Source organism: Chaetodon auriga, chromosome 15 (assembly GCF_051107435.1).
Source record: "Chaetodon auriga isolate fChaAug3 chromosome 15, fChaAug3.hap1, whole genome shotgun sequence".
NCBI classification, from domain to species: Eukaryota; Metazoa; Chordata; class Actinopteri; order Chaetodontiformes; family Chaetodontidae; genus Chaetodon; species Chaetodon auriga.
In genome coordinates, this window is record NC_135088.1 from 15,869,722 (window position 1) to 15,880,598 (window position 10,877).

Below are 10,877 nucleotides of genomic sequence, written 5' to 3' on the forward strand. Positions count from 1 at the left end.
TGAATATAGAGGTCCTCAGCAGCAAACACTCTTTTGCTGTGTCTTTATATTTCCTTTCCGCACACACTGACAAGCTGTCTTTAAGGGGTTCTCCAGTGGTGTAGAGTGCAATTCCATAAAGCTGCAAAAACTGGTCCAACTTAATGCAGCAGAGGCCCAGAAATCCTGGGTTTTTGCCCTGTTTATGGGTCGAGCTCTAAAAGTGCAATGCAACTCCACAGTGTCTGTCATTGGACCCTTGATTTTCCAAACTCAGCAACACATAGTTTGTGATACAGGCCCTTTAGACGTAAGAGATAACCCTGATGACATCACTATGATGTCACCAGAGTAAGACGCTGTACAACTGTTGGTGGGGACCATGATGGATAAGTTGAACTTCATGTGTAAAATAGGTGGAGTGTCCCTTTAAGTGAATTGTGAATCGTTACTTGTGTACAGCGTGCACTGCTGCCACCTTGTGTTCTAGAATTTTCTAAACTCGAGAATATGACATTGGCCAAAAATGTGCTGTTGCTCTTGTGCTTTTGTTTCTGGTTCTTCATATTAATGTGGAAGCATAAGCATCTGTAGAAAAATCAACTTCAGCTGCAGGAATGTTAAACCGATTTTATGTGAGTTTTATTTCTTAGTATTTTCTCACATCTCTCTTCCTGGAAAGCTTGAATTTTAGAAGATAGGGCATGTAGGCATGGTATTACTGAGGTCCTTAAGCAGACAAAATCGTTAAGAAAATTCCCATAACCAACTGAAATCTACTCAATGTGGTACTGGACGTTGGAATTTAATTTAAAGGGCAATTACTTCATGTTATTGTGAAATTTAAAAGACGGAATTCTTTTAAAAGCCTGTAAATTCTAAATGTGATAACCTGGAAATTGATGCATTTGTCTCTAACAGGAACCATCTGTCTCAGTCTTCAGTAGGTTAGGCAGCTCAACTATGAACTAGAGCCAAGAGCCGAGTGCACAATAGTCTAGTTTACCTGCTCTGCACTGACTTCCTGTAACTGATATTATTATTAGTGTGTGTGTGTGTGTGTGTGTGTGTGTGTGTGTGTGTGTGTGTTTGACATGTGTGCAGAGGCACAGGCGGATGCATTGATTTTCAAAATAAAACTTCTGTCACACTCTGATGATCGATAAAATATTTTTTGTGCAGTCTCTCTGTGCGGCCCGGCCCACCGACCGGTACCAGTGGTTGGTGACCGCTGATGTAGGTGATTTTGTAGTCAGTAGATGGCAGTAATGCTTTAGTGCATGCGAACCTACCAGGAAATACAATCAAAGAAGAAGAAGCCAACCCAAAATAATCACAGCAGCAGCAGCGAAGAAGTGCTAGCCGCTAGCTTGTCAGACAAACGTAGTAACCTAGCATTAGCTGTAATTTATCCAATGCCTGGCTAGCGTCGCTGCAGGTGTCGAGGAAAATCATATGCTGCGAAAGAGAGGGAAGGTCGTATTAAACAGTTCCCGACAGAGACCGACCCAGCTTTCGACAACATGGAGAAACAGTTGCATTTAAACCTGTTAGCTTCCAGACCTCCTATGGCTGGTGGTTTTCAGTCCGGCTCCAAAATGAAAATGGGGTGAGTTAGCTAGCATCTTAATAGCATGCTGTCAACTCTGCTGGCTGCCCAGCGTTATATTTTACAATATCCTCCATCACATCAGTTGCTCTCAGCTCCTTTGCTCTCACACCTTTACAGTTTGTTAAAGGACAGGACAGTTGTCGCCGCGTTAGCTAGCTAAACTTGCTGTTGCTATCAGTTTGACTCACATTGGCGTAGTTTCGGAACATTACTTAAACATTATATATTTTTCAGTAAACTAAATTCAATCTGACAGTATTAATTGATCATGAGCTAACTAACATTAGCTCAGTTATGTCAGAGTAAGAGTGAGCATTCATGGTACACCATAAGTGTCTGAAGATATTAATGTTGGTGTCAGATTGAGGAGTAAACAGGTCAGATGTTGTCATGAGCTGCAGGGTTTGGATCAACATTTCATTTCCACAGCCTGTGTGGTGTTCAGGGCTCGTTTCTGGCTTGTCATTGCTTGCGTACATCACCACTTTATAGTCGTTGTTTAAACACTACCCATGTATTACATGCCTTGACCGTGTTGTGTAGTTGGGGTTTGAGGGGAAACCATATCCAAGCTCTCTTGAGCATATCAGAATAGCTGAAACTACAGCAGTAGACAAACCCTAAAATATCACCTTAAAGAGCTCCTCAGTCTCTGGTTTCTGTGCAGGTAAATAACCAGCAGCTTGTACTTGTATAGGTGCTTTTAGTCTGAGGTAGAGACTTAATTCGAGAAGGAATGATACTGAATGAAATGAATGAATGAATTTGTGCATGTGGACGGTGACTAATATTTCCTTGGATTTCATAATTAATTGCTGGCATCACATTTGAATATTCTTGCCTTGTCATTATCTTTAATCCAGCATCAGAGAGCCAGTGTGTCCTCATGGAAACGCATGACAAGATGTTGATGTCTTGCTTGATGTGTTTTCATGATCCTGCTGCAGTGTGGGGTATTTTCACATTATGCTTGCCTTTTTGTTTTTTATACAGACCTGGACGGAAGAGAGATTTCTCCCCCCTGCCCTGGAGTCAGTACTTTGAAACCATGGAGGATGTTGAGGTGGAAAATGAAAATGGCAAAGATATATCCTTGATTTCTGCTTCTGTTTGCAAGAAGAAACTCCTGCATGAACGACTGAAACTTTGGTGTGGCAGTCACCCACAGCATTCCAATCTAACAGGGTCATGTCAGATTTAGCTATCCTAATTTCAACATAGAACATTTGAAGGTAATCAGTTTATACAGTTAATCTTTATTGTCTTTTGCGCAGCATCTGCGTACCTTTTAACGCCTGCACAGCTATGGGATGTATTTCTTTGACTGCCTCGAACATTTTCAGAATCTACTGCAGTGGTTCCCATGGTCCTGTGCTGCTGCTGCTCCACGGAGGAGGCCACTCTGCGCTCTCCTGGGCAGTGTTCACTGTGAGCTCACGCTGGTTTCAGATCCTCCACAAGGGGGAGCTGTTTGGTCATTGTCAGATCAGTTCAAATCATTTTTAGGGAAACTTTGCTACCTCTAAACTCTGATAATTAAAATGCATGCCAGCATAGTGTGGAATATTTATCAAGCTATTGTTTCGTTTCACCATGTTTGCTTTACCATGTTTGATTTAAATGGCTTCTGTATGTGTCTTTGCAGGCCGTCATATTCAGCAGGATCAACTGCAGGGTGGTGGCTATGGACCTTAGAGCTCATGGTAAATATAGGTTGTCACAAGATACAAAATTAGTAACAAGATATATGTTATTTATAATTTAGGAAATTGAGATCTTGAGGGAGATTAGTCAGTTTGGTTTGGCTGTACTACCCTGATTTCAAATAAGTCGGGTCGCTGTGACAACATAAATTAAACAGCAGTTTTATGAAGTGTTTCCAAGCCCATGTAGTAATATCTTTTACACAAGTACGTGTATAAGTCAGAAAGCATTACCAAGTTATCACAGTCTTTTATTAATGTGTTACACAGTCTCCTAAAATCAGCCTTGTATCATCAATCCCTTAGAATATGGCTTTGCTTAAATGTATGCATGGATAGAAATCTTATGAATTCTGTCTCATTCACTGGTTAAATGTACTGTCATCAAAAGGGAAAATTTATGATAGCTGATTCAAAAATATGTTTGCTTTCACTCTGTAAAAGGTTTTAGTTTTTGTTTAATATTGCAACGTTACACTGTGATGAAATGAAGCAGCGGTCACTTAAGTGATTATGCTGTCAGTAGAAAATAAGAAGGCTTTTATCAAATTTTACTGTTCAAATTGCTGATCCAATACCACAAATTATTGAAATTGAAAAGTGAAATTGCCATACTAAAGTCGCTTGGTTACATCCCTTTCCATCTGTGTTAAGAGGCTAAGGCTCCCGGCATGGTGTGTGATCAGGGGACAGGGCCTACAACGTCATTGAGCTTAGATGGAGCAAATGGTGAAATGTGCTTCTGTCTCATCACCTGCAGGTGACACCAGAGTGAAAAATCCTGATGATCTCTCTGCAGACACAATGGCCAAGTAAGATACTGTGTGTGTGCACTTACGACAGACTCACATGCACATTCACATACTGAACTGCAATATTTCTGCAGGCTTGCAGGAAAGCCAAAGGTTAATCGTTTCTGACTGTATACTCAAAATCACCGACACATTAAGTAGCTTATCCTTGCTTTTTCTGTCAAAAGGGATATTGGAAAAGTGGTAGAGGCACTCTATGGAGAGAACCCACCTCCCATCATGATTATTGGACACAGCATGGGTGGGGCCATTGCAGTTCACACAGCCACTGCCAATCATATACCCTCCCTGCTTGGCCTCTGTGTCATTGATGTTGTAGAAGGTGAGAGCTGCCACTTTGTTACACAGGAGCATCGTAGATGGATATTTTTTCAGTTCAGGATGCTCAGTTGATTTTACTTCTTTAAATTAGCAGTAAATTAAGTAAAGTCACATTAATGAGGAGCGTTCTCTGACATTACTGGGTTTATAAATAAATCATTTTGCATTCAGGTACAGCAATGGATGCTTTGAACAGTATGCAGAATTTCCTCAGAAGTCGGCCAAAGACGTTTAAATCTCTGGAGAATGCTATCGAGTGGAGGTAAACACAAATATTAAACATTCTTTACTCAAACCAGTAGGAGCTTTGTTGAAAGTGTGTTGAATGTTTTGGACAACCTTCAGCGTGGAAAGGACGTATTTTGATTGTCCAGTTTTAATGGCCAATTAATTCTTAGAATTTGGATTTAAGTGCCCGAAACGTCTCCTTTCCTTTTGCCTTCAGTGTGAAGAGCGGCCAGATCCGAAACATGGAGTCAGCACGAGTGTCAATGGGAGGCCAGGTGAAAAAGTATGTCAGCTGTTTCTCACCTGTACGTTTAGTCCTGTGTGATTTTACAGGTTTTATGTGCTGCGTGTTAAATTGCTCTGTTCTGACATACGCAGATGTGAGGAATCCACCAGCAGTCCAGGTGTGTCTAATAGCATTGGTGAAGGTATAATAGAGGAAGAAGAAGATGAAGAAGCAGAAGAAGAATCCAATAAGAAACGGATGAAAGAAGATGATCAGGAGGTTCCATCTCTCTCACTGTCTGTCTTTCTGTTGTACTGTTGTTTGGTTTGTGAGAGGTTGAAGTTCCTGAACAGCTTGATTTCTTCAACACAGATAAAAAAGGAAAGCGTCTTTACCTGGCGAGTGGAGCTGTCAAAGACAGAAAAATACTGGGAGGGCTGGTTCAGAGGCCTGTCGGCGCTCTTCCTCACCTGCCCTGTACCAAAACTGCTTCTGCTCGCAGGTTAGCTCTCGCTCTGTTTCTCACAGTGGACTTTCATGATTATTTGGTGCTCTAATAGCACAAAAAGGATCTGGGTAGGCACTTTTTGATGGATTTTCAGGTCACGTTCCACCAGTTTGGATGAATACAAATGAATCAAGATTTATTCCAGGCTATTATGTCAGTGACTGCACAATTTCACCCCTGACTTAATCCGTTGTACAGGAGTGGACAGGCTTGACAAAGACCTCACTATTGGACAGATGCAAGGTGAGGAGCTCAAATTTAGGTTTTATGCGTTGTACATCCCCTCACAGGGGATTTAAGAAATGAATCGAACATTCAAATGACATTTGATTGTTTATGTGGCAGAATACACTGACCTCACTCACTGTTTGTCCACAGGAAAGTTTCAGATGCAGGTCCTCCCTCAGTGTGGTCATGCTGTCCACGAGGACGCACCTGAAAAAGTAAGGGCTGTTTACCTGAATGTGCACTGTGGGCCATATGTATGGATGTGCCAAACCTAATGCATGAGGAGCTTTAACTCCTTGTTTGTGGTGTCACTTCTTGATGCTGTTTGCACGTCTGGCTTTGTGTGCTTGTTCAGTCGTCCCTGTCTGATCCAGATTCAGTTTGCTGACGTTTTCTTAGCGGTGTCCTCTGTCATCCTTTGCTAGGTAGCAGACGCTCTAGCAACATTTATGGTCCGGCACAAATTCACCGAGTTTAAGGAAGGATACCTGTGGTAAGTGAACTTCCAAGCGAAGACACCATACTATATTTCACATAGTTAACTGATTATATGTGGCATCGTGATTTTCTATTGTGTTTGTGTAGAATTGTAGGAGACTGAAATGTTAAAAAATGAAGGCACTGTTTGTAATAGCAGAGCTGTAGATGCCGAATCCACATTGTCTGATTTTTGTAATAATCTTTCCACAGCTAATTTCCAGTTTTCAGTCTACATATAGCCAGCAGCCATAGAAGAAATGTTTCAAGATTCATCCACATCCTCGTACAATTTAACAGCAAATTAAGGAAGATATTACAAGCATTGTTATCATTATTATTATTATTATTATTATTCTTATTATGCTTTTGTTATGCGGATACTTTGCCTTTCAGCTTTGCCTTATTTTTATTTAAAAACACTGGGATTCGATTGTACTTTTCCTTTACAGTATTTTTTATTTTCACCTCTGAAATATAATGCTGTCCTTGTTTAATCTTTTATTTTGAGTGATTGCATCATTGTTATTTACGTGTTTGTAATGTTTGAATTCAAACAACGATTAAAGATGGGCGCTGTAAAAAATGTCAGCCATGCTTGTATATTTGGTATGTGTATTAAAAGGACTTCATGATCATTGCTGATGTGGCAGTTTATTTAACATGTGACAAATGCACGGTGAAATCAAAGAGTATTAACACTAGTTAAATGTTGCCTACTGATACCCTTACTTATGCTGCAATTCACAGTTGCAGCACTGAGGGATTGTAACACACACTGCAGCTCCACATCACATCAGAACAGACATCAGAAATGTTGTAATGTGTTGAGACAACAGAGCTTTTAAGGCAAAAGGTGACGGCCAGCTGACATCCACTGACTGCAACCTGTGTTCTGCTCAGACCTGCCAGATTTAAGGAAAAGATCTCTCACTATAAGATAACTCATGTTAGGGGTGTAAATATTTATTAATCTAGAATAAAACAAACACTTTTCTTTTCACAATTCAACATAATTCTAAATTCAGTTTGGCATTGCACTAATTTAATAAAAAAACTGCCATTAAAATGTGGATTTGAAGGCCCTGCATGTGTTGCCAGAGTTTGATTGTGTCACAAAAGAAGATCTCATCTAAATGTAATCTAATCTACCGCTTTAATCTCATTCATATTATATTTAAAGATTAAAATTGTATTATTAATATTTCCTTTTGAATAAAAAAAGATCACTGTCTTCATAAAATGAATCAATGTTATACTGAACTTTTAACGTTCGCCCCTCAGCTGTAAATAATGATGCTGTGCGCCTGACCCCCCCTCACCCATTTTACATTTTGAGTTCTCATGTCAACATGTGAAGAAAGAAATCTTTTGTTTTTGTTGTATGTCATGTCTTACAGAATTGTAGCTTCATACACAGCTTTGAAACATTGGCATCATCCAGCTGTATGAAGGACTTCATTCCAAAGCTGCACAGGAGAAACGAGGCCTGCCAGCCTGCAGCTGGTGAGAAAGAATTGACGATGCAGCAGAAACAGAAGTAGAAAACGATGTTGTTGTTTTCTAAACTTGATGACGAAGGTGGCATGTTTTTCTTCATGGTTTACTCCAGAGAATGCAGGTTTTAATTATCCCCCCATGGCTTAACGCACTCTGAAAGATGCTGCAGTGATGTGCAATGTAAATATTTGAATTATTAATGTGTTATTAATGATTGTCCTCCAAAGAATTAAAGTCACTGAGGTCATTATGAGATGTGAGAGCCTGTAAACAATAATGACATGTTGTACAAGCCTGTAGAGACATATAGATTGCATCATTTTTGGATATTAACAAATAATATCCTTTGTTTATTTTCCACTAAGCCAGAAAATAGTAAAAAATCATCAATCTGTCAATCATGTCACTCATACAGATGGGGCAGCTGTCCAATGTGCTGGTCAGAATAAACAAAAGACTTGAGCTATGGGTTTGTTTAAAGAAGACTCAGGTGCAGAGAGAAAATACTTGGTCTATGCATATGCACAATATATACAGTTTCTAAAAATACTGTCGACAATGTGGATAGTAAATAGTGTTATTGCACGGTTTAGAGAAATATACAGTCTAGAAATTGCACCAGATGAAATGGATCATAATGTGCTTTAGTCAGTCTGCTGAAGCGAGCGAGCGTCACATTCAGGGTTGAAAACTGTATCTGTACTTTAGAAATTTCAGTAAGATTTGATGTGAACATTCATGGTCCCCAGATGATGAAACCTAATCGTTTTGGTCAAAGTCCAACTTCATCTAGTGCCACAAACAGGTCAAAATTCCCATTTTTCCAAAAAATGTGGAACTGAAAAAGGCCACCGTGCACAGGACAAACTGGTTCTGGTTTCGGCCACAGCATTGTTTTTTCTCTGGCACTACCCGCAGGCCAACTGAAATGTACATTATCATCAACACATTTTCATCACAGTCAGTGTCCAATTATTTTTGCAATTGACATTTACGGCTGAGCCTGCAGCAGGCTGCTGGAGGAGACGAGTCATTATGGGAATTACTTTATTGTCTGACATGTAATTTCAATGGTGGTCACATGCAATCTTAAGGTAATGATAGAGAAATGGTGGAAAACTAATTGACATAGAAAATAGAGCGGCTGGAGATCTGTGCTTGAAATTGTGTTTCCAGACACATACATATTGTATTCGTACATAATGTGTTTGCCTTTGTTTTATTTCTGTGGCCTGAGATGCTCACTGGTTAGCGATTTGCTGTGCAGTATATACTGTAGTTGAAATACTACCATATGAATGCAATACAGTGGTTTGACTAAACAATGTGAAATATCAAGAAAAGCAGGTATATCATATATTATTATGCTACTGTCATTACAGACAAAAGTAATTATTCAGTGACTCTAGTGGCACAAAACTTCTCAAACTCTTCTTCAAAGAAACTGCAACCAGAGCTCTGACTGGTTGTGGTGGTGATGATGTCAAGACACAGATTACTTATAAACAGGACGTGATGGACACGTTGATTCATTCCTCAGATTTGCCCACCAAAACTTCGTTGAAATGAAGGCGGACCAAACAAGTCACATGCACAGTGAGTAATGTGTGTCAATGTACAATAAATCTGTTTGTCAGGAGTTTAACTGCATACACTCTATGTAGTTCTGAAATGTTCTTAGTCATTGTGACACTGTCTAATTGCTGTATGTTAGGTTTTTTTTTAGTATTTTTAACCTCTGAAAATTGTCTTAAAGATGCTCATAATGTGCATTAAGGATCAGTCAGATGTGTTTGTGTGTCGTGCTTGTACAGACCCTACGTGAAGCTGCAGCCATGAACAACACGACAGAAGTCACCGAGGTGATGTTGTTTCAGACACCTGTCAAAGTTCTGCTGTTGATACTGCCCTGTCTTCTCTTCTTGTACATTAATGGCATCATGCTGTTTGCCTTGCTGAGGAGGCCTCTCCTTCTTGAGTCCTCTCGTTACATCCTTTTTGGTCATTTGCTCCTCAATGAGTCTCTGCAGCTTCTCACGTCTGTGCTGATGTACTTCTTTGCTTTGACCATGGTCAGAATGATCAGCTGTGTTTGTATTATTGTCAGACTAATTGCAGCCATCACTGTTCAAATATCACCCCTCAACCTGGCTGTGATGTCTTTGGAGAGGTATGTGGCCATATGTTTCCCACTGAGGCATGCTGATATCGCCACCAGCAGGAAGGCAGGGGTGGCCATTGCCCTGATGTGGACACTGGCCTCTTTAGACTCGTTCACCCAGCTTTTCCTGCTTGTCAGTCTTGAGAACGCAAGCTTCACTTTGTCAACGTTCTGCTACAAAAACATATTCCGGCTACAGATTTATTCAACTTTATACAAGGCCTTCACGGCTGTGTATTTTGTTTTAGTGAGCATGATTATCATCTATACATACATTGCTATCATGATTACAGCAAAGTCAGCCTCCGCTGTCCGTAACACCACTAAGGCCCATAAGACAGTGCTGCTCCATCTGCTTCAGTTATGCCTGTGTCTCACCTCCACTCTGTTTAATATGATAAACTCCAGCAGCATGTTGAACAGAAATCCTGCTCTGGCCATTCACATCCAGTATACCCTCTTTGTAGGTCTCATCATTTTCCCTAAATGTTTGAGCCCACTCATATATGGCCTCAGAGATCAGACCTTCAGAACTGTCTTTGAATACTATTTCACCTTTGGCTTCAAAGCCACTCTTAAGCCATTTCCTAAGTCTTGATTTATGACATTTATGACTGAGAAATACAGTAATTGAGTTATGTTGGGGGTTTTCTTCATGTTAAGTGGAAATGCCATCTTATATTTGCAGTAGGCACATTTGTAATTTACTTTGGAATCTGATGAGGTCCATGATAAATCATTACTGATCAGATCAGATCAGATTCAGGTCAGAATTAAAATTCTGATTTAAATCATTGTTATTTTTATTTATTTATTGTCTGTTTCTTTCAGATGATTAAACGTACTGTATAGAAATTTTAAGTAATAGTACAATATAGACCAATTACTTTATCACAAAGCTGTAAAGTCTGAAAATTATCCATGAACCATGTGTATTTTTGTGGTGAGATTTCAACATCTTTGTATTCAAAAGCCAGTACATCTTGTCTGTAAGTCAATTTCAAATGTGTCATAATAGAAGTCATCAACAGCATGTGCGCACAGTAATTATCTGACAGAGATAATCCAGTGTAACAAATGACAAATACATCTGTTTGACATCAACTCACAATCACTCTCTGT

The 10,877-nt window shown here is 39.8% G+C and overlaps 1 protein-coding gene across 1 annotated transcript; it reads left to right on the plus strand.

Annotated features, from left to right (window-relative positions):
* The first annotated feature begins 1,233 nt into the window (after window positions 1-1,233).
* Window positions 1,234-6,737, plus strand: ppme1 (protein phosphatase methylesterase 1). The gene is made up of 14 exons (XM_076751299.1): window positions 1,234-1,588; window positions 2,585-2,678; window positions 2,927-3,019; window positions 3,237-3,294; window positions 4,055-4,106; window positions 4,274-4,428; window positions 4,599-4,689; window positions 4,873-4,938; window positions 5,034-5,160; window positions 5,254-5,383; window positions 5,588-5,632; window positions 5,768-5,832; window positions 6,043-6,110; window positions 6,308-6,737. Exons 1-14 carry the CDS (start codon window positions 1,503-1,505, stop codon window positions 6,309-6,311), a joined length of 1,134 nt encoding a protein of 377 aa, XP_076607414.1. The 5' UTR covers window positions 1,234-1,502; the 3' UTR covers window positions 6,312-6,737.
* The last annotated feature ends 4,140 nt before the right edge of the window (window positions 6,738-10,877 follow it).

Bases quoted from the DNA above. Each gene is read 5' to 3' on its own strand.
- ppme1 (XM_076751299.1), top strand. From the start codon at position 1,503: ATGGAGAAACAGTTGCATTTAAACCTGTTAGCTTCCAGACCTCCTATG. The intron at 4,107-4,273 runs GTAAGATACTGT...TTCTGTCAAAAG, and splicing joins TCTGCAGACACAATGGCCAA to GGATATTGGAAAAGTGGTAG. The intron at 5,384-5,587 runs GTTAGCTCTCGC...TCCGTTGTACAG, and splicing joins AAAACTGCTTCTGCTCGCAG to GAGTGGACAGGCTTGACAAA.